The 23,089-nt window shown below is 57.1% G+C and overlaps 1 protein-coding gene across 2 annotated transcripts in view; it reads left to right on the forward strand.

The window, feature by feature from the left end:
- DLGAP3 (DLG associated protein 3) overlaps positions 1-23,089 on the forward strand; it is a 135,059-nt gene that overhangs the window by 110,942 nt on the left and 1,028 nt on the right. The window contains exons 3-10 of one of the 2 annotated variants that reach the window (XM_032802701.2): positions 10,289-10,494; positions 12,470-12,584; positions 14,801-15,035; positions 16,118-16,458; positions 17,059-17,144; positions 19,125-19,552; positions 19,922-20,013; positions 20,359-20,502. In XM_032802701.2, coding sequence (XP_032658592.1) covers positions 10,289-10,494; positions 12,470-12,584; positions 14,801-15,035; positions 16,118-16,458; positions 17,059-17,144; positions 19,125-19,552; positions 19,922-20,013; positions 20,359-20,502 — 1,647 coding nt within the window. The remainder of the gene's footprint in view (positions 1-10,288; positions 10,495-12,469; positions 12,585-14,800; positions 15,036-16,117; positions 16,459-17,058; positions 17,145-19,124; positions 19,553-19,921; positions 20,014-20,358; positions 20,503-23,089) is intronic. The other variant, XM_032802702.2, reaches the window with a different exon arrangement.

A 23,089-nucleotide genomic window follows, 5' to 3' on the forward strand; every position in this document is an offset into this window, starting at 1 on the left:
ACAGGCAGCTTTCGGCAATGGCGACTTGCAACTCCGCTCCAGCCATGGCCTTAACCCAGGCGTTGTCTCTGAAGTGCCATGCACAGAAACAGGATGCCCGCGGGCCATGGTCAGTGGCTGCTGTGCCACCCTGTGATGCTCTGATGGGGTTCCCAGGGGTGTTGTGGCAGCCGGGGAGCTGTGCGGTGGGGCATGCGGACAGGACTGGACTCAATGCACTGGGCTGCGGATGCAGCAGGGGAGACAAGTGAGCTGTGGAAAACCAGAGAATGTCTGTGTGGCTGACACCCGGGACTCGGGGCTTCCGGAACCGCAGGGCCAGTGGGGTGCTGCCACCTATGGGCACGAGTCGATTGTAGCACTTGAGCCTGGGAGCGAATGGGGCTGGAGGCGGGGATGGGATGCAGAGAAGCTTGGGGTTGTCAGTCCAAAGGGGATGGTCCTGGCCTCCAGCTCCCTCCTGGGCTGGAATAAGGAAGCCCCAGCTGAAGGTCACCTGCTTCCCAGTGACATAACCAGTGAGACTGGAGCCAGGTCCTGTGTCAAACACCGAACAATAGCCTGAACTATCTGTCCCCCATCCCTATGCAGGGCTGGACCCAACCCCACTCCCACTGTGCTCCACCCCCTCATATCCTGCCCTTGCCAACCCCCTGCCCTGCACACACCCAGCGCCCCCCCTCACTTTGGAAGACTTCGATCTGGGAGTCAATCGTGCCGGTCAGTCTTGGTTTCAGTGTGGCCCCACCAACAGCCATATGGGCAGTGGGCAGTCTCTTTTCTGCCCACTTTCCAGAATCCAGAGCGCCCATGCCCTGCTGTGACCCCCTTGGCAGGGGCTTTGGTTTGCCAAGGAGTCGGGGGGGCTTTTGTCAGGTAAAGGACCACACCCAGCCAGCGCTCGCCTTCTCTGCTTCTCCTTACCCAGCTTCTTGGGCCTGCAGGGCTTTCAGTGGTGGGGTGATGCCTCCTCCCCATTTCCTCTGCATTGGGCGTATGGATTGTTCCACATGTGACCATGTGGTGCAAAGAGCAAATGTTCCTGACCTGGCACTGACTTAAGTCATCAGTCCTGGCTTCTCCCCGTTTCAGTGGGGGGAATCTCCCTGTTCTAGACCGTAGGGTATTCGAGGGACCCGAGATGACTGGGTCCCTCTAGGTATCATGTGGTGATGAGATTAATGTGAGGTCACTGCAGGGTAACGCCATGTGCAAGTCCTGGCATTGTTTCATCCCAGGATGCCAGATGACCATGCGAATCCTCAAACCTGGTATGCTCTGGTAGGTGTTGTTGGACCCTGGGAAACTGAGGCACAGAGCGGGAAAGGGACTTGTCCAAGGTCACTCAGAGAGACCTGAGGAGGAGCTGTGTGTAGCTCAAAAGCTTCTCTCTCACGCCCACAGAAGCTGGTCCAAGGAAAGACATTACCTCACCCAGCTTTTCTCTCTAATATCTGGGACCAGCACAGCTACAACAGTACAGCATACAGAGCGAGCGGCAGGAACAGAACCCAGGAGTCCTGACTCCTGGCTTCTCTGCTTCCTCTGCAAAGCGCACGTTTGTCCAACAAAATGGCAATCATGCCGTTCCCCGGTGAAATGGGTCTGACTTTGGGAAGGTCACTGCCGAGCAGGCATGTGCCACCAGCACTCCCGTGGCTCGGCACACCAGGCCTGCGGGGAGACACTTCCAGATGTCTTGTCTGCCTCTCCCGCTAACTGGAAGCACAGCTCGCTTCTGCCCCCCCCCCCCGCTGAATTACTATTATTATTTATTGATCTGGACTGGGCCTGTGGTGAGCTCCAGAGCACTTAGCAGATTCCCAGCCTCTTGCCAGTCCGGTGTCCGTGTCCCCGGCTCCTTCCCAGGCTGTTGCTATCTCTGCAGCTGCAGCTCTCGGAGTAGCAGGTGGCTGGGGGAGGTGGGGGATGGGCTTGTTCTTCAGGCCTTGAGCTGGGGTCAGAAAATGGGAGTTCAACTCCCTCCTCTGCCCTAGGCATCCAGTGTGACCGTGGTCACGTCGCTTAGCCTCTCTGTGCCTCAGTTCCCCTGGTGTGAAAGGAGGGTGATGTTGCCTCCACTCTCCCACTTGTGGTCTATTTAGATTGTAGGGGAGGGGCTGTCTCTCACTATGGGTCTGTACAGCACCTGGCATGCTGGGGCCCTGAGCTTGGTTGCAGCCTCTAAGGAGGGTTGCCAACTTTCTAGTCGCACAGAACCAAATACCCTACCCCTGCCCCTTCCCCGAGGTCCCACCCCTTCCCTGAGGCCCTGCCCCACTCAGTACATTCCCCCTCCCCTCGGTGGCTCACTCTACCCCACCCTCACTCACTTTCACAGGGCTAGGTTAGGGGTTTGGGGTGCAGGAAGGGGTGAGGACTCTAACTGGGTGTGCAGGCTCTGGTGTGGGGCCAGAAATGAGGGGCTCAGGGTGTGGGAGAGGGTTCCGGCTGGGGGTGCAGACTCTGGGGTGGGGCTGGGGATGAGGAATTTGGGGTGCAGGAGGATGCTCTGGGTTTCAGGGGGGCTCAGGGATGGGGCAGGGGTTGGGACTTGGGGGCGGCCTTACCTTGGACAGCTCCTGGCACAGTGGAGGGGCTAAGGCAGGCTGCCTGCCTGGCCTAGCACTGCACTGCGCATGCCCCACAAGCAGGCAGCAGGTCTGGGTCCTAGGTTGGGGTGGCGGGGCAGGAGGCTCCACGCGCTGCACTCGCCTGCAGGTACCACCACCCAGCTCCCACTGGCCGCTTCCGGGGCGCAGCGTGGTGCCAGCCAGGACAGGTAGGGACTAGCCTGCCTGAGCACCACAGCACTGCCGACCGGACTGTAAACGGCCTGATTGGTGGTGCTGACCAGAGCCCCAGGGTCCCTTCTCGACCAGATGTTCCGGTCAAAAATAAGACACCTGGTCACCCTTCCTCTAAGCAGCACTGCAGACCGACGGCACCTAGCAATGCCACTGATGTTGGAATGTAGGGCAGGAAGCAAGGAATATGGTATCCCACTGACGCCAGCAGGGTGATTTTAGGAAGGTGAAAGGGGATTGCAAGGGATGGCCCGGCCTTAGGGGAAAAGGGTGATGGGGCCGACCCTCAGTGACCACAAGTGGCCAGCAGCACAGCGCCCCTTAGTGCTGGGGGGCTCCCAGAGACCAGTGGGGAGGCAGAGAAGGCGGGAGTAGGGGGCGACTGAGTGAGCTGGCCGAGAAGGGCACAGAGGTTCTCCGCCCTCATTCTGAGCGGTGGGATCAACGCTCAGCTTCACCTACGCACCCTGACAGCTGGCAGGTGCTGCCTGCTTTTAATGAGCGCTCGCCTTTCCTAGGAAAGCTCCCCTCCTCCTCCTAACGTGTCCTCCCGAGAGCTTGACTCTGCCAAACCACCTCTCCCTCCTCTGGCTCTGGCAGCTGGAGCGGGAGGTCCAGCTGGTCCAGCTTGGGTCCTGCTGCTTTCAAAGAGCTTCTTTGCTATGGCTGGTTCAGAGAGTCACCCCACCTGACTTCCTTTAAATGTGAGCCTAGACCCAGGGCAGATAGAGCATGTGGATGGGGCGGTCGCTTGGTCTCTCTGGCTAGCTATAGCTCTGTGGGGCCGGGGTGGGGGGGGCAGATAGCTTGGTGATGAGCCAGGGCTAGCCCCCCCCGCCTCCCCGTGTGATGGGCATGTAGCTCCATGGCAGTCTGCCGTCCCCTGGGACTGAGCTCCATCCCTCTGGGTTTGGGTTGAGTGAGATGGGATCCAGGACCTGGCTTGGTTCCCAGCTTCCTACTTCTCAGCCTGCCCCGTTTCCCTCTTCCTGGTGGCAGAATCGGGTCCAGTGTGCTACAGATGTGTATAGGCTCCTGTCCCACCTCCCTCACAGAAGCTCTGCTCTTCGGTGCTTCTGCCTCATGCTTCTCTGAGGGATCCCCAGCCTGCCGCAGTTCCTGAGAGCTGCTCCGCGACGAGGCACAAATGGGCAGAGGTGGAGCTGCTTGCTCTGTTCTGCGCTATGGGAGCCGCAAGGCCAGGGTGATGGGCTAGCAACTCGGTGTTTGGGACCTTTCAGCGGCTACAAGGAGTTACTAGTGACAGCTTGGCGACAGGGCCATGCCTGGCACCATGTGTTTATAATGCTGAGATGTCTGATCTGGCAGAGCCCTGGGAGGATTACAGGTTCAGTCCCTGCACACAGCCTTCTGCTCCCATGGGCCTCCCCAGAGCAGGGTCTGGGTGTGCACCTTTCAGCCCCTACTGGGGGAAGGAGGTGCTCAGCATTGTGTCCCCTCCCGTAGTCGATAGTAGGAGGAGAGCATAGAGAAGGGGACTTGAGGGCATTGCCAGATGATACCCCTTGGGGATGAGTGTTGAACACTGAAGACAGAAGTTCAAGCACTGGGTTTCCTATGACCTGCTGATGGCGCTATGGCTGGTGGCATAACACCCCCGAGTGCCGCACTGGGGAGCTGGCTCCATGCTGCTGCAGAGGGAAGCCCCCTCCCTCCCACCTTGCTGAACCATTGGCAACTCTTCCTGTGTCTGCCTGAGTCTTCCTGCAGCAGGGGCTCAGAGCAGAGCTATCAGTCACTGGTTGGGTGCTGTGGGGAGTAGCTGTCTGCTTCCCTGCTCTCCTGATTAACTAATGGGAGGGGTGGTGCTGGGGGTCCTTGTGCTTCTGGGAACAGGACTGGCTCTTTGATGGCAGCTCCCCTGTGACTGGGGAAGGGCAAACACTGAGCTTTGTAGGCCCTTGAGGGTCTGTCTACCCTGCACACTGAGCCCGGGCTCTGACCCAGCTTTGAGCCACAGCCCCCCTTCCGTCCACACACAAATCAGTCTGACTTGGGTCAGCCAGCAGTCGGGACCTGGATCCTAGGATCCTGCTGGAGGGTGAGTCTGAGTCCGAGACCCACTGAGACTTGGTCCAACTGTCATTTTGCAGTGTGAACACAGCTCAAGCTGCAGCCTAGTCAGAAGGTCTGGGCAGTGCAGTATGGATGTGTTAGCAGGTCTGTGAGACCTGGGTCCTGCAATTGTAAAACCAGGTTCACAACGCCGTGTGGACGCTTTGAGTCCCCAGGCCGGGCCCCGGGGACCCTGGTTCACAACGCAGCATGGATGTTCCGAGTCCCTGGGCCGGGCTCCATGGACCCCGGTTCACAATGCAGTATGGACGCACCCTGAGTGGGCCCTTGTCAGGCACGAGGACTCAGCCGAGTGCGAGCCCAGCTGGAGGCTGCATGTTACTCATCTCTGGACCAGCGCGAGGCTGAATGGCTCTTTCCTGCAGCTTTGTTCCCTGTTGGCTTTGCTCTCCCCAGTCTTCCCACAATGCCTGGCGGACCAGCACCTTGATGTTTGCAATTAGAGGAGAGTCGGGCTGTAATAGCCTTGTCCTCCAAAGGCACAAAGCGAAAAGGCTTTTACTTAAAGGGAAGAGATTCTGCCAGCGGCTGCAGCCGGCTCCTGAGGTGCCAGGGCCCCCAGCTCTGCACATCCCAGCCCCGGTGCTCCTGCTAATCACAGCCAAACAAACAACGAGAAGGAGCCGTGGTCCTTGGCTCTCAGAGGTAGACAAAGCCCCAAAGGTCTGATCAATGAGTTCCCAGCTCTAAGGAGGAGAAAACAGAGCAACGGGGGCAGCCAGGAGAGAGGCAGTTTGTGAAAATGCATCTTAATCCTTCTTCACAGCATCCTTTGCTGGATCCCTCTGTCTCTGTACAGGGTCCAGCACCTCACTCATGTTCATGGGCCCCATGGCGGGAGGAGAGGGTCGCCATTCTCCCCCTATGGAACCCTATGGGGTGCAGAGAGACTCACCCAAGGGCATACACAAAGCTTGTTGTGTCCCAATCTCCTGCATCCCAGTTCAGAGCTTTAGCCACAAAGCCATGCTTCTTCTGAGAGCCCTGGAGAATGTGCTCACACAGAGGGACCTATACATCTAAGGCCTAGGTAGCAGCAGCTCAAGATTTCCACCTGACATCCCACCGCTCCCTGCTAATGTCCTGCAGCCCCTGACTAGAGAGTGCCCAAACTGGGGACAGATTCTGCTCCTTACAGCTCCGCCAGGCCCTGGGCTATCTCCAGCCTTGGATTCCCAGTGCAGCCCTTCAGGAGTCCTCCCCAGGCCTGCTCTGTAGCGTGCACCTCACAGACCGATGCAGAGCTCCCTGGCTCCCGAAGTGCAACCCCTAGGGCCTGCATTCCCCAGTTCCAACCTTACCACCGCACCCCTTCCGCCAGCCTGCTCCCCTGCACACACATGCCTCTTGGACAGCCAGTGTTGCTGTCCCAAAGGTAAAGCAGAAGTCGCCCCCGGCTGAGGCCTTCCAGTCTGAAGGGAAAACAGACTCTGCCCTCAGCTCACAAATGGCTCTTGGGCCAGATCTAGGAATCTTCACCTGTGCTGCTGTCAGAGGAGCATGATGGAAAAATCAGGCCTGTGGGCATGTGTGTCCCACGCCCCTCATGGGGCCGGGCTTCCCAGCTCTTAGCTGAGCAATGCTGCTGTTTGTTTCTGTTTGTTTCGCACCACTTAGCACAGATTGGAAAAATGTAAATGATCTGCCTTCCTAACGAGCCCATCAGCAACGGGCCTTCCCCTCCTGCCATTGGCCCAGCTCCAGCCTCTCCATGGTAGAGGTGCCTGGCCCGCGCTGCAAATGGGGAGGAGGGCCGGTGTGTGTTGGCACATGTCCGTGTGAGATCTCTGGGGCCAGATCCTGTCTGTGTGCTGATCCCTTTCTGCCACCCTGGGTCTGAGAGGAGGCCTGGGCAGGAGCCGGCCCAGCGCTCTGGGGAATCCCAGCAGGGTTGCCCCATGCTGGTGTCATTCCAAGGGACAGGAGATACTTTGGGCCAAATCTTGTCCCCAGTTACGCTGGTGTAAATCCATAGCAATTCCACTGGCTTTAGCAGAGCTACTCTGGATTTGCACCCATGAGTCAGCCTTTGCGCAGCACTCTATGCTGCGGTGTGGGAAATGGATGCCCTGGCTGATCTGTGGGGCCAGGAAGGGCCACATTTGGTGCTCGTGCTGCTGTAAATCTGGGGCGTCTCCACTGGGCTTCAGTGGGGTCACTCCAGTTTTGCGTAGGAGGGAGCAGAACTGCTCTCCCAAGATGCAATGGGGTGGTGGGTCTCACTCTTCTAGGCCCCAACCCCAGTGGCTCCCCTGCCACTTAGACATCTGGGCAGAGCAGGAGGTTGGTTGCTGTTCAGCAGTGCCCGGCAGCCTTGGGGGTGAGAGGTGCCAAGCAACCTCAGAGGTCGTGCTCAGCTCAGGTTCATTGACGGTGTGTTTTGCCCACGGGCACATATGTGACTGGGGTGGTCAGGGCACAAAAGTTTCCACCTTCCCATTGGGGCATGGCTCTATCACAACCAGTATCGATGGCTTCCAGCAGCTGAAGTTGCCCCCTCTTTCCATGGTGGTGGCGAGCTGGGTTTCAGGCAGGGGAGATAGCAGAGAGGTCTATGGGAAAACAAAATTCCCATGAGCCTCCTTGGACCTGCCTCAGGTTCGATCTCATTGGGCTGAGCGCTCCAGGTGAGAAGGCTCGGGACAGGGGTTCCCCTTGCTCTGCTGCAGCCCCTAGGAACGGGGAGTCGAATGGCCAGCGCTAGAGCCTGTGCAGGGGCTGCTGGGGGATTCTGGGCTGGTTAGCTCAGCTGTCACTCCCTATCTCCGGCTCATCTGCATGACAATGCTGGCCCCAAATCGCCGCAGCTCACTCATTGGCTGGAACGAGAGGAATGAGGGGATTCTTCAATATTGGCTCATCAGCTCTTCCCTGGCCCAGCCTTGAGCTACTGATTGCTGCCTGTCTCAGCTGGCAGATGCACCCCTTGTGCTGTCTGCTCCCAGAACGCTGTCTGGGCACCTGTCCCTCCGGCTCTGACTGGAGCAGCCCCCTCCTGAACCGCTCTGCCCTGCAGAAGAAGCTCCCTCCCCAGGAGCACTGGAGGCTCTGAGGTTTTGGCTAAGAAGCCCGAGCAGCAGGAGGCAGAATTCTGCTTCTTGGAAAGAAACAAAGCTAACAGCAGGGCCAGTCGCCCCAGGACAGCCCCAGAGCCACCCTCTGCTCTTCTCCTCCCAGAAGGTCTCCATGGATGCACTGACACCCTGAAATGTCCATATTCCCATGTATCCCCAGAACCCAGACTGTCCCAGCACAAAGACATCTTCAGTGCCAGAAACAGCCCTGCAATGAAACTGCTCCAGTGCAATTGGCCATCCCAAACAGCACCAGGCTTCCCCACTGCTCCACACTCAGCACATCTCACCCACCCATGGAAGAATTAACTAAGCAGAGATGGGCCAAACCAAGCCCCATTTATCCAAAGTCCCCCCACCCCCAGTTGTCGGGCTCTGGTCACTATGGCACTAGGCTCCAGGCCAGCCCAATCTAGGAGGTTTGCACCACGCCCAGCCTCACCCGGCTCCCATGGTCTCCCCTGGATTTTGGGTCAGATTCCAGCTCCTCGGCCTGTGCGCAATATGAGATGGTGCCAGGCTCCCCCCCTGTTTGGCTGGGAGGGTGCAAACACCCCTCTCCTCCCCACCCACAGCCTTTTCCCAGCTCCCTTCCCAAGTGGTGGCCATGGGTGTTTAACTCTTTAATGCCTGCATTAGCGCTGCAGGCCGGCCCCTCTGCCTGGCTTCCATGATAGGTCACCCTTTACCAGTTAAAAGCTAATTAGCCCTTCTCTCTCTTTACGGAGGGAAGGAGACTGTGAATGACAGTAAAACGGTCATTCACCTAGGGTGGGGGAGGGGATGGCCAGGTTCTCCTGGCCCCTTCCCCACTCACTTGCCTTCCCAGCCCGGGCTACCCGAGTGGGGTCATGGCAGGGGAGCAAGAGACATGGTAAATGGACCCACTCTCATTCCCGTGTTCCTTCTAAGTGGCAGGAAAGGTGCCTCTGTCTGCCTGGTTCTCTGGTCCCCTTCCAGTTGCTTTGCTCTTGTGCTCGTAGCCCAGGGGCATGCTGTCTCATCACCGGAAGCTGGTGCCTTGGCAGAGGGACTGGCCATGGGTGCGCCGGCCATGGGTGGGATTTGGCCCAGCCTCGCCTGCTGGGGGCGCTGCGAGGTAGTTCTGAGTATCACATGGGGGAGTTCCTCAGCTGAGACGCCTGTGCCAGCTGTGTCCAGCGAGCCTGTGCAAAGGGACGAGGGTCAGGGAGGGGGGTTGGTGTGTGTGGGGGGCAGTGAACAGACTGGGGTGGGCCATGCCAGGGGGCTGTGGGGCACCAAGCACGGAGGCTGTCAGGGGTAAGAAGAGAAACGAGGCCTCTTTGAGGGCACTGAGCTTGCCCAGGCCAGCTGGCCTTTGCTTTGGGAGTTCAGGGCAGGTTCTGACCCCAAACAGCACCTCAGCTGTGTAGTGCTGGGACGCTAGTTCCTGTTGTGAGCCGCACCTGACAGCTCAGTGAAAGGAACCCCACCCTGGCAGACACGGGGCCCCTGAATCCACTTTCCTTTTGCAAAGGGGAAGGCAGGGTGATGGGAGCTGAGCCGCAGAAGGCTTACAGGGGCGCCCAGAAGATCAGATGCTTCTGCCAGCTCCAGGAACGCCTGAGCAGAGCCCAAGCCAGGCTGGAGCAGCCATCAGAACAGGAAGTTTCTGGTTCTAGCAGAGTTGGCGTCAGCAGGAGAATGGCCCATTTCACACAATCTCGTCCCTGCTGGAGTGCGGCCTCGCTGGAAAGCAATGGAAGCAGGGAGGAGAGTGAACCAAACTCTGCTGACACGGTTTGGGGCAGAGACAGGCTGAATGAAATCCTGCGAGGCCTGGAGCCCTGGGCTTTGGAGGTCAGATCGGGTGCCCTGGGCTTTGGGGCCTGGGTCTGAGCTGCAGGCTGCGGGGAGAGATGGGGGAAGGGATGTTCCTCTTGCGGACAATATGGTTTGCTCCTGCCTGGTGTGTGGGGAGTGGACCCTGCAACCAGCAGGGGAGAGAGGCCCTGTCCGTAATGGCTATAAAGAGGATTCTTGTCAAGCTGCTGGACCCAGACAGACTAAGAGGTTCCTTCGGTTCTCTAGCTTCTCTGTCCTAGCATAGCAGCTCCCCAGTGTCCTGCCCTGGATGTGCAGCCATGGGCTGGATGGAGGGGGGGGGTCACATGGGGTCACAGCCCCTCCAGATTTCTACCAGGAACTCCCACTGCACACCAGCAGAACCTTCAAATTGTGCCCCCGCCCGCACTATCAACTGTTTCATGTCATCTCTGTCCCCACGTGCGCTCAACTGCCCCAGGCTCCCTGACCCAACCCCTCTCCATGGGGCTCTCCTCACTGCAGGTGCCGCAGGATGAGTGGAGCAGCTACCCAGCGGTGGGGAAGGACGGCGAGATCCCCTGCCGGCGGATGCGGAGCGGCAGCTACATCAAGGCCATGGGGGACGACGACAGCGGCGACTCGGAGGCCAGTGCCAAGGTGTCTCCCAAGGGCTTGTCCCGGCGAGATGGCTACCGCCGCTCCTCCAGCGTAGACCAGGCCAGGACTAAGTAAGAGAGGGCCTGAAGGGCCAGGCCAGCTCTGAACCGCCTCTGGGGATGCAGGCTTGGAGAGGGGCAGGGAGCAGGGAGGTGGGGCTTGGGGAGAGGATTTTGGAGGATGTGGGTGCAGGGTTGGGGAGGGATGGTTGGAGGAGGATATTGGGGAGGTGGGTGCAGGATGGGGGAGAAATGGTTGGCGGGAGGATATTGGGGAAGTGGGGGAGGGATGGTTGGGGGAGGATGTTGGGGTGGTCGGTGAAGAGACTTGGGGGTTGCTTTACTTAGGCTTTAGTGAGAGGTGGATTCCAAGGGTTCTCTGGCAGGGAATTCAGGCTAAAATATACAGTTTATTTAGTTTTTTAAATGAAACTCCGTAAATCCATGGATTTCAGCAATCTTCCCACGTATCCCACCCCCCTGCAGATTTGTAACTTAAATATCCTAGGCTCAGGTTAGTGCAGGGATCTTTGAGAATGAAACTGACCAGCCTTACAATATTCTACTCTTCTGTTGTATTCATTCATTATTATGTGCGCTAAGGTAGTGCCCAAAAACCCAGATTGTGATTGCATCCCATTGTGCTAGGTGCTGCACATACCCATCAACGGAGGAAGTCCCTGCCCTGTAGATCTTTCAGTCTGGGAGCGCAGGGCATAGGGGAGAATTTCCAGGCAATTTATATCTTTCAGTTTTCTTTGTCCTCCATGAGTGCTGGTGAGTAGATTTTGCACTGGGAAGTGGTCAGTTTGGCAGGGCTGCCATAAACAAGAAATGCAGAGGACCCAGGTTTTCAGAAACGCTTGTTCAAAACATCCACAGATTTGATTGCGTGGCTCTGCTCCATGTGCGCACAGATGATATCCAGCTTACGTGGACATTTTCATGTGCAACGACTGCAGCTTCATTTGCACATAAGGGCCTGATCCTGTGCTTGGATCAGTGGGCACAGACCTAGTTCAGGAAGGCTCTGTGTGGGTGCAGGGTGCACATGAGGGGATCTGATTGCAGGATGGGGCCTTAGGTGCACAAGTGTCTGGGCATTTTTGTGCATGCAGATCTGTGAAACCAGGACAGTGAGTGAAACCCCAAAGTTTAAAATAAACTGTATTGGGGTTCAAAGAAAGTTTGAACTGTTTGTCTTTCTAAGGGTTGGGTCTTGTCTATGCTGGGATTTTAGCCACTGCTGAAAACCGCTGGCTAAGAGGGATGAAAACACAGTTTGCACCAACATGGGGAGTTCACATCAGTGCAATTTATCTCTGTTGCAGGAATGGGGCAGGAAAAAGTGGAGGGTTACTGGGGTAAACTGCAATAGTGCAAACCATGCTGCAGTGTTTAGACTAGGGGTTTGCACTGGTGTAAATTGTAGTGCACTAGTGAAAACAGTGTTTGTATTAAGAGTTTGCACTATTGTCAATTATGCTGGACTGGTGCAAATAGTGTTTAAACTTGAGGTTTGCACCATTGCACTAGAGTGGTGTAAATCAGGCCTGCAGTAGGAGTTTGCACGGTTGCAGATTGCATTGTGCTGTGTTGAGTGGGGTTACATCAGTCCCTGTGTCGATATGGGTGTGGTGCTCTCAAGCATTGGTGGCCCAGGTAAGGACACACCTGCTGGTTAACCTGCTCTGCTTCTCTCACTGGCGTTGCCCCTTTGCCAGCCCCACACTGCCACCTTGGGTCTGCTGCCTGCCCTGCTTATCGGCACCTCCCTCTGCTGTGGAGGTGCGTGATGTTCTGTGAGCCCAGCCTAACCCAGCAAGGGCTCTGGGAAGCCCCTCCTTGCTCCGGGGCTGTCTGGGGAGATTGCAGAGGTGGTGATGAGCTCGCGTTGGGATGGCGGACAGGGACAATGATCTGCCAGGTTCAGGGGGCGGCGGCAGCAGCTGCAGACAGGAGCCTAGTCACTGGGCTGTTTCCAAATGCTCTGCTTGAATGTGTTGCTTTTGGTCCGAATCCTTTTTCCCCCACTGTCTCTCATTAGGTTTGCAAGTAGGCACTATTCTGATTCATATATCTGTAACTGTCCCAGCTGCTGCACCCCACCCAGAATGCACCCTCGGGGACAGGGCTACGGACGCTCCTTCACCACTGGCCAGGTAAGGTGGGCAGTGCCCATCACTGCGCCTGGCGCTCGTGCCCTGACTGCCCTGTGTCCTCAGTTGCTGGAGTTCATACGCTCAGCCCGGGGGCAGGAGGTGGATGGTGTTTGGGCAGACTCAGCACCCACCATGGGGCTGGATTTTCCTAAGAGCCCAGCTCCCACTTGGGCTCCTGAATGAGTGGCTGGAGCTGAGGGAGAACTCTGCACGCTAGGTGCTGAGTGGAGCCATCTGGAGCTGGGCATCAGACTCAAGGTTCCCAAGTGGCAGCAGCGTTTGAGACGCGGGATGGGTCTGGCTGTTCTCCATTGACCCTTCTGTGCCACATGGATACCTGACCCTGGGCTAGTCCCACCCAGCCCTGCATTGCATGTGCTAATCTGCAGCATGGGGATGCTGATTCTTGGGGAGGTGGCAGGCTTCCCTGCATGCACCAGTGACGCTCTGTCCCTTCCCCACAATGGCTCTGCTTCTGCTCCCCATCTCGTCGGCACTGTCCTTTCTCGCTCATACGGTAACGCAGGGCGCTGTCTGCACGCTACCGGCCTTTCCTCCGCAGCCCTGCCTGGGCCGACCATGACCCTCCCTCTGATGGCAATGCAGAGTGCTCTCATGTCTTCCTAGGGGCTTGACTAGCCACAAGAGGCCCCTGGGTTCAGCAGGCGGCTCTCATTCTTGGCCCCTCCTCTCTGCTCCCAGCATAGACCGTTTATCTGCCCCTCCTTCTGCATGCATGTTAGCCCCAGGGAATGGTGCCCCACTTGCAGCCCGGACAGCGGCCAGGTAAGCTGCCCCAGGCTGCCCTTCCAAAGCGCTACAATCTTGTGGCCCTTCAGAATTAGTGAGGGGATTTCAGTGTCCGGGGCCCTTTCACTTTCTGGCCTCTCTGCCAAGCTGAGCTCCACATTTTTCGCCAGCTGAGGTTTTCTCTCTCACTGATACATCTCGTAGAGGGCATCAAACGAGCAGTAGGCGCTAATGACTTTGGAGGATACTAGTGACTTGAGCTGGATTAAAACCAACGACCTTGTAGTGCAGGGCTCCCCTGGCCCATCTTATCATCTCCCTGAGCCATCCAGCACCAAAGAGAAAGCTTAGTGTAGTGCTGTGAGAATTGAGAGTTGGTTTGGATAAGCTTCCCCAAAAGTTCAGAAGCTTCTCTGAACCTCTTGGTTGTGCCAGGCCTGGTTGGTAACATCTAGGGAAGAGCATGTCTCTCTCATAATCCTGGTGCTGCTTCTCCCAGTGCTGCCCAGACAGACTTCGCCTCCCCTCAAAAATGGGTTTGAATTTTGGGTGACTGTCTCAGTGCTGCATTTCCCCAGCAAACATCAGGGCCCCCTGCAGTCACTGTGCTAATGCCTGGGCCTGGCACCAGGATTTGGGCAATGATGTCTGCCTGCTCTCTCACAAGAGCAGAGGTAGAGAGACCTTCTAGGTGCTTCAGGGACATGCTGCAATGGATGGAAACCTTGACTGGGAGTCGCTTCCCCCTCCCCCCCCCCCCGTGAGTCACGGCTGGGCTCCAGGTGGCACCTGCACTGAAATAAAGCTTGGCATGATCAGTTGGACCTTTCCCTCTTGGCAGATTCTCAGAGGAGGTAGCTGCCTGGTACCAAGGCTCAAGAGCTGCAGCAGAGGGGAGAGGCCCTGGCAGTTGATGGGAGCTTGGCAATGGGACTGGCAAACTTTCCTGTCTAAGTCGCTGGGTCAAATCCAGCCAGGGGGATGGGAACAATTGGCATCTTGGCAGCCTGTGTGCAGTGAGTTTGATGGGTCTTGGTCGACTTCCCAGTGGACAGACGTCCACCTCAGCAAAGTCAGCGTGTGCCACATTGACTGGCAGGCTCAGCAGAGGCCAGGCATTGCTTGGGGTCTGGAGACCGAGCGCCCATCTTGCCCCTGCAGAGGGAGCTCCGTAGGGGGCAGGGTGCGGGCAGCGGCTGGATCTGCATTGCTCTGCCTAGTGAAGCCCCAGGGTTCCCCGCTGGCTGGAGTCGAAGGGTCTGGGTGAATAGGAAGGCATGGATGCAGGGCCCTCACTGTGCCGGCCATATCAGTATCACCTCTAGCCCTGGAGCCACCAGCGGGGGCCAGAGCGAGTTGTTCTCTGTAGCCCCTCTGGTATTTCCATGGAGGGTGGCGCTGGGGGTGGGGGCGCTGGACCCCGTCAGAGCTGCCCAGGCCCCTCATCTGCCTCACTCTCCCCTCAGATCAACGAGGAGCTGAACCACCAGTTTGAGGCGGTCTGTGAGTCTGTCTTTGGCGAGGTGGAGTCCCAGGCCGTGGAGGCGCTGGACCTGCCTGGCTGCTTCCGCATGCGGAGCCACAGCTACCTGCGGGCCATCCAGGCAGGCTGCTCCCAGGACGACGACTGCCTCTCGCTCTTCTCCATGTCCGTCCCGCCCAGACCAGCCATCACCAGCAGCATCCTGAAGCCCAGCACCTGTGAGTCCCGGCCCCTGCTCCCCGGGGCCCTTCACTTGTACAGCGACGGGCAGGGAATCCTGCTGGGACCCAGAGGGACCTCACACACCCACCCCAGCCCCTTCCCACAGAGGGACCCCCCGGACCAGCCTCTCCCCCTTCCCACAGAGGGACCCCCCGGACCAGCCTCTCCCCCTTCCCACAGAGGGACCCCCTGGACCAGCCTCTCCCCCTTCCCACAGAGGGCCCCCACACCAGCCCCTCCCCTTCCCACATAGACACTCCTCTGTCAACCCCTTCCCATAGAGGGACTTCCCCCACCTCCCCATAGAGGGACCTGCTCACCTACCTCCCCCTTCCCAGAGATGGCACCCAGTGGGCTCACCACTCCAGCTTCCCACTGCCGCTCTTTTCCGCCATCTTGAACGGCTTTCTGGGATGCCCTCCAAGGGCCAGGCTGAGCTGCCCCTGGGCTCATCCGCCGTTGAGGCTGCAGGTGCTGCCAGCCCCAGGGCAGCTCTCTGACTGGCTGGAAACATCAGGCTCATTGAGGTGGCATCTCATGTGGCCAGCATGGGGGCAGACTAAGTATGGTCGACTTGGTGTCACTCCAGCCAGCCAACACCCCTGTCTGTCTGTCCCCTGTCTGTCTGTCCATCAATCCTCCTGCCTGGTCTCCACCTTCCTCTCTGCATTTATTTTGGGTTTCCCCTTCTCTCTTTTTCTGTCTGCCTGCCTGCCTCGTGACTTGTGCAGCACAAGAGCACACCGATCTTCCCTCTCATTTGAGGGTCATCTGGTCCCTTTGGGTTTAGTGGACAGATTGGCCAAGCAGCCAGTCCAAAAGCAAACGAAACTTTTATGCCCCTTGCCACAAGCTCACAGTTACCTGGCAGGGCGTGCGGGGTGTGCAACCTTTGGTGGTGCAGCAGCGTAGGGCCAATTGCTCGGCTGGTGTAAATGGGCCCAACTTCAGTAGTGCTAGGCCTGGCACCCCGTGGGGAAGCCAGAGGAAGAGGCGGAATTGGCCAGCGTTTGCATTCGGAAATGAGAACGTGTCTCCTTCTCATGTGACTTTTTATCGTGTGCCTCTCCCACAACAGCCTTCAGTTACAGAAAAGCGCCGCCTCCCCTCCCTCCAGGAATCAAAGCCAAGCCCCTGATCTCAGTCACGGCCCAGAGCAGCACTGAGTCCACCCATGAGAGCTACCTCCCCAGCGAGGTCTCCCGGAGCCCCTCGTGGTCCAAAGATGCTGCGGCTCGCTGCAACTCCACGGAGAGCTTGGAGAACTCCAAGGTGACAGCCATCTCCTTGGATCTGCCTCCTGTCCAGCCCCGGGGCTCTCCCAAGCCGTCCACACTCATCATCAAGGCCATCCCTGGCCGGGAAGAGCTGAGGAGTTTGGCACGGCAGAGGAAATGGCGCCCATCCATTGGAGTTCAGGTAAGTGTCGCTCTCCCCTGGCTCCCCGGAGCCTCCCAGTGTTGAACGTGGGCTTAAGCCCATCTGGATCCAGCTGCCAATGCTGAATGGTAGCCCTATGACTCAGGGCTTCCTGGGGACCCCAGCACTGGCACTTCCAGGCTTGGCAAGTGGGGCTCTGTGCAGGGTCCCAATGCATGGTGGCTCTCCTCCCATTCAGCCATCCCATCTCTTGCCCTCAGCTCCAGACCAAGGTCTCACCACCACGACCTGGCTTTGCAGCCATTGCCAAGACCTGTTGCAAGCGGCATCATGTCTGCATGAAATGGTCTTGCCAACAGGCAGTGGCAGCACAAGGATCCTTCCTGCCATGGCCCCCCACCATACCTCATCTTTGACCAACAGGGCGAGAGGGGACTCCAGTCTCCGTGGCCCTTCATCTCCGTGCTGGAAGCTCCTGGAGCTGCCTGGCCATTGCTTTCGTCAGTGCTTTGTTTCCCTGGCTTTCCCACTGCCGCGCCACTGCATCCGCTGACAGAAATTAAAAAGCATGAGTCTATTGCGCCCGAGGCTGTGCAGCGATTCTTCCCTGACATGCTCTCCCTCTGATCACCACCGCAGGTTGAGACTATATCTGATTCCGACACAGAAAACAGGAGCCAGAGGGAATTCCACTCCATCGGGGTGCAAGTGGAGGAAGACAAAAGGTACAGCTGGTTAAATGCAGCTTTTATCGCTCCATCCCTCCAGGAGCAGGGCTTAGCACAGCCGCCCTGCCGGCTTGATTGTATTTGCACAATGCCTCCCCCACACTAAACATTCCTAACGTGTGCCTCTTCTCCTGAGCATCCCAAGAGCTCGGCAGCTTCTTGTGCTGACTGCTAAGTACAGCTGTGTTTCCTTGCTAGCTCATAAATCAGTGGGCAATGCAGGCAGCAGCTGGGCAAGCTTCCCTGTGCAACATGCCTCATCCCTGACCTGATGTCATCCTAGGGATGGGTAGGTAGGTAGGTCAGTCTCTGGACCATTAAGCTGCTTGGTTGGTCAGCTGTCATAGAAGGTGCTGATTGTGATGAGCAGGGAGGTTGTGCTGTGGGCACTCGCCCCTGCAAAATGGATGGAGGCCCAGCAAACTCATGTCACACAGGTCAGCAAGTCGTCACAACTTTTGCTCACTTCTAATAGATTCACATCTTCACCCAAGAGGCCAGAGGTACCCTGTTAGGGCCTCCCCCCCCCGAGCCGCTCACTTTCTTATCAGCATGTTTGTTACCCTGGGGCCCTGACTGGTTTGCCAGAACACCAGCCGCAAAGCAGTGTGACCTACATGCTGGGCTGGTACTGAGGGATTTGCAGCTGTCTGGATTCCCTCTTCCTGCAGGTGTGAGCAGTGACTCTGGGATTGATCCCTATGGGATGTGCTGCAGATCAGCAGCTTATCATCTGCCTGTGGTTCTGAGCCAGATCTGGGGTTTGGTTCTGAGCCAGATCTGGGGTTCAGTTCTGGGGTTTTGGATCTGCCCATCATAGAGGCCCCCGGTTCTGATCTGGAACTGGAAATATGGTTCTGTAGGGTCTGTCTGAGGCCATCAGTGCCTGGACCTGGGGCTGAGCAAGGCTGTGATGTGAAGTAGCTGTGACTCAGCTGTTCAGGCGAAGAAGCTGAGATGCCAAGTGGAATCCAGTTGAGACCCCCAGAGTTGGCTGCCAAAGGGGCCCTTCACGTGGACCACTGGGGCTTGTCCAGCTCTGACCCAAGCCCCTCCTCTCAGACAGACAGCGCCTCAGAAGCTGGGCTATTCTGGACCTGCTTGTTCACCCTCTCTGCCTCCCCACTCCTTCCCGTCCATGGCCGGGTCACTGAGGACGAGGCGTCTTGAGAGGAACTTCCCAATGTTCCTTCTTTTTGCTTAACAAGGGGCCTGAGCGCCTGTTCCTCTCCCTGTCCTTCAGCATCCATCCAGGGCCTGTTACCATAGAAACAGACTAGCGTGCAAGCAGGAGAGAAGGCGTTGAAATGAGGGAACAGGAGGAAGCGGCTGTTAGTGGGCTGTCCCCACGGACAGTCGCGAGCTCAACAGCTTGTGAGCCTCCGCAGCTTCTCTGGAACGGGAGCCAGCATGGCCCCTCGCTCTGCTCCTGCAAGGAAAGCGGTGTCCGGCTGGGCAGGGTGGGGAGGTCTAGGGTCACACTGCAGAGGGGCAGCGCAGTGCCAGTGCGTGGGGTTTACAGTCAGTGAGCTTCGAAGCAGGGGTTCCACTCCAACCGGGCAGGTTTCCTTAGACCGTCCTCACCCCCACTACTCCAGCTCCAGGCTCCCACACACAGTTCTGCCGATGCCCTTCCGTCCTGACTCGCAGCCCCCTGTGATCCCAGTCCTGGGGCCCCTGCAGCTCTGCTGATGCCCTTCCGTCCTGACTCGCAGCCCCCTGTTATCCCAGTCCTGGGGCCCCTGCAGCTCTGCCGATGCCCTTCAATCCTGACCCGCAGCCCCGTTATCCCAGTCCTGGGGCCCCTGCAGCTCTGCCGATGCCCTTCCATCCTGACTCGCAGCCCCCTGTTATTCCAGTCCTGGAGCTCCTGCAGCTGTGCTGATGCCCCCCTGCTGTGGTTTGAATGCTTCGCAATGCTCCTGCTGTAGGAAAGCGAGTCCATCCCCATAACCCTCTTGGTCCCCCTGTCCCCAGACGGGCCCGGTTCAAGCGCTCAAACAGTGTGACGGCCGGTGTGCAGGCAGACCTGGAGCTGGAAGGCTTCACGGGCCTGTCGGTGGCCACAGAGGACAAGGCCTTGCAGTTCGGGCGGCCCTTCCACCGGCACTCCTCAGAGCCAGATGCGTCCAGCCGGCAGTACTCGGTGTTCAAGACGGTGCACACACAGGGCCAGTGGGCCTACCGGGAGGACTACCAGATGCAGTATGACACCGTGGAGGTGCCCCGGCGGAACTCCTGGATCGACAGGGGCTCCCGCAGCCTCCCTGACTCTGGCAGGGCCTCTCCCTGCCACCGGGACGGGGAGTGGTTCATTAAGCTACTGCAGACTGAGGTGGAGAAGATGGAAGGCTGGTGCCAGCAGATGGAGCGAGACGCTGAGGACTATGACCTGCCAGAGGAGAGTGAGTCCAGATGGGGCTGTGAGACTGGAAGTGGGGTGCAGGGCACCCCAGGATTCCCCTAGGGCTGGTGGGGCTGGAGTCTTGCTCAGAATCTCCCAGCCTGGGCTATCCCCCAAAATGCCTCCTGCAGCACAGTGTCCCAGACGTGTGTTGAGTAACAGGTGTATCCCCTTTGGAACTTGAGCCAGTGGTTGCCCTGCACATGGTGCCATCTGGCTAACAAAGGGTTAAGGAGGCTGGGCTTAGTGGCAAGAAATACTCTCCAGGGCTCGTGATGGCGCATCCCTGGAGCTAGGAGGGGCTTTGGGGAGGTAATCAAGCTGCATGTTACTAGCAAATTCCTCACCCATTCTCTGTGTGCCTTACCAGTCCTGGAGAAGATCCGGAGCGCCGTGGGCAGCACTCAGCTCCTGATGTCCCAGAAAGTGCAACAGTTTTTCCGACTCTGCCAGCAGAACATGGTGAGTGCCTCCTCCTTCCTTATGGGTTTTCCAGGGGTGTATTCTGTCCGACGGGCAACTGGGTTGAGGCGGCAGCAAGTCCCTGGGGATCTGAAGTGGGGTACATGACACTCTGCACAGCTGGCGATGGTTCCATTTGGAGGTGCTACCCGAAGGGTTGGAGGCTCATCCCGACCCTCTTAAGGCTGCATCCAAAGTACTATAGGGAATAAATGGCCCTTTAAATCCATTAAGGCCCAGACAGCCCAACTCAGCTTGAGCAGGGAAGTGGTGGAAGACCTGGAGTCCTTTGCACCCCATGGTATGTGAGGAGCTAACCCGCCTTGTCTTCTCCCCCTTTGGAAGGACCCTAATGCGTTCCCCATGCCCACCTTCCAAGACCTGGCTGGATTCTGGGACCTCCTGCAGTTGTCCATCGAGGACGTCAGCTTGAAGTTCGCGGAGCTTCAGCAGCTCAAGGCCAATGGATGGAAACTCATCGAGCCCAAGGTAGGAGGATCAGACCACGAGTGCCAATTGGCTGAGAAGTGGGGTGGGTGCATCTAGGGTGCAGGGGTGGGGTAGCTCTCACTTCACAATGCACAAAGTCAGCTTTTGTTGGCCTCCTGGAGGAGAACAAAGACAGCATATGCCATAATGTTACTATGTGAATCCATGGTGCACTCACACCTTGAATATGGTGTCCAGTTCTGGTCGCCTCATTGCAAAAAGCAGATAGTGGAACCAGATAAGCTTCAGAGAAGGGCAACAAAGATGATCAAGGATGTGAAACGGCTTCCTTACGAGAGACCAAAAAGATTAGGGTCCTTCAGCTTAGAAAAGAGATGACTAAAGTGGGATATGCTAGAGGTCTACGAAATCATGAATGACGTGTAAAAAGTGAGTAGAGAAGTGTTTGATTCTTTCACACAATACAAAAATCTGGGGTTACTCGATGAAATTAAGAAGCAGCAGGTTTAAAACAAACATAAGGAAATACTTTTTCACACAACCCACAACTAACCTGTGGAACTCCTTACCAGGGGATGTTGTGAAAGCCAAAAATATAACTAGATTAAAAAAAGAACTGGGTAAATTCATGAAGGATCAGTCCATCAGGTGGCTCTTAGCCAAGATGATCAGGGAGACAAGCCCATACTTTGGATGACCCTCCACCTCTGACTGCCAGAAGACAGGGGTGGATCACTCCATTGCCATGTTTTGTACGCTCTTCCTGAAGCTCTGCTGTGGGCCACTGTTGGGGACAGGATACTAGGCAAGGCAGACCACGGTCTGACTCAGTATGACAGCTCTTAGGTTGTTACATGTGGGGCATTGTTAGTGGGTGTATTTGTGGTTTGGCAGAAGAGCAGAGGGTTTGTTGGGGGGAGGGGGTGGGGACATAATCGGATCTATTGTGTATATCGCATGTGGTTCCCATAGCATTCGAGCACTGTCACGCAAAAAGAATGGAGAGAAAGAGAAGAAGAAATGGGTCTGGCTGGAACCAGTGAAGCGCTGAAAGGGAGTGCTCTGTCTTGAGGCACTCCAGCAGTTTCCCAGCTCCAGGAGAAAGCTGTGGTCCTTGGCATCTCCAGTGTGTGTGCCGATTACGGAGTCTAGATCCATCTCTCCCTGCATTGCATCCTTGATGCTGTCCTCAGCCCCCTCTTGTGGGGAGAAGGGGCAGGCCAGGAAACAGATAAACCTTGGGCCCCATTGCCCGTCTCAGTAGAGATTAACCTCTTCTTCTCCTTTCATTGGTTCGCTGGGCTGGGGTAGGGGATGACCAGGACCGGGTTACTGCAGCAGAGGAACAGAGAGGGGTGAGCTGGTGGGAGCCCTGCTAGACTGTGAGCATGGCCAGGACCAGTTAGCAAAGGCCTAGCCCTTCTGTCCTGAACCTACCTGCAGATGGAGCCTTTGTGACCCATGGGGAGCGACTCCACTCAGGGTAGGTGGAGAGTGCAGATACTGCGCCCAGCTAGCATGGGTGTAAACAGCAGCGTAGACAGTGAGGCACAGCTTAGGTGAGTAGAACAGAGTGCCCCCCACACCTGAGCCCCTGGGGTCTACACCCTGTCTGGCTCTCTACACAGCTTAGGTGAGTAGAACAGAGTGCCCCCGGGGCCTACGCCCTGTCTGGCTTGCTACATGCCCAAGCAGTGCCTCGCAAGTCTACCCTGCTATTTTTAGCGCTTAGTGTCCCGCTGCCTCCCTGCTGCTGGTGCCTTTCCTTGCGGCGGGCAGCGACACGTAGTGCCTGTCCTCTGCACACTGCCGTTAAGCGCAGACATAGTGTAAGTGAGCTTAAAGTAGTCTCCCCCTTGGCAGAGCCAGTGGGAGCTCAGCTGAGCTCAGCGAGAAGTTGCTGCTATGCATGTCGCATCCTGGCTTGTGTCTCAGGGACTTCCTAGGGAAAAAGTTGGGGAGATGAGAGATCTATGATCACAGCTACCTTCTTCTTTTTCCATCCACACTTCTGCTCGTGAGCTGGCACTGCTGATCAGTGCCAGGCAAAATCAACAGGCATCTTTAGTTACCACTTAAAAAAAAACCCAACCCAAACAAACAGAGCCTTTTTCTCTCCTGTTTTTTTCACATACAGCTACGGCATGTCCTCTGTTTGATGTTATCTTCAAAGGTACAGATATACTCTGTGCACATACGCACAGCATAGGACAAACCAAAGCAATTCCAGTCCAATCACCTCCTGGCAGCCCTGCCATTCATCACACTGATTCAAACCCTGGTGGAATGTTCCCAAGGTCAAGCACAATCACCAGCCTGTGTCACAGGGAGAAGATACAGCCCTCGTTTGCCTTGTGTGAATGCAGCGCACAAGAAGCACGTACGCAGGCCCTGGGCTAGATCCTGTGCTGACTTTCAACCGCAGGGACTGCATTCAGCCCCAGGGATTGGTGGAATTGAACAGAGCGTCAGTCAGCACAGAATTTGACCCATTTATTCTGTCTAGAGATAGGTACACAGCTGGGGGTATACACTCGCTGACACGTGCACTCCAGTATGGATGCAGACGTACACACAAACATTGGGATGCACACACAAATGCATACATCTGTTTGTAGCTGCACAT

Source organism: Chelonoidis abingdonii, chromosome 25 (assembly GCF_003597395.2).
Source record: "Chelonoidis abingdonii isolate Lonesome George chromosome 25, CheloAbing_2.0, whole genome shotgun sequence".
NCBI lineage: Eukaryota > Metazoa > Chordata > Testudines > Testudinidae > Chelonoidis > Chelonoidis abingdonii.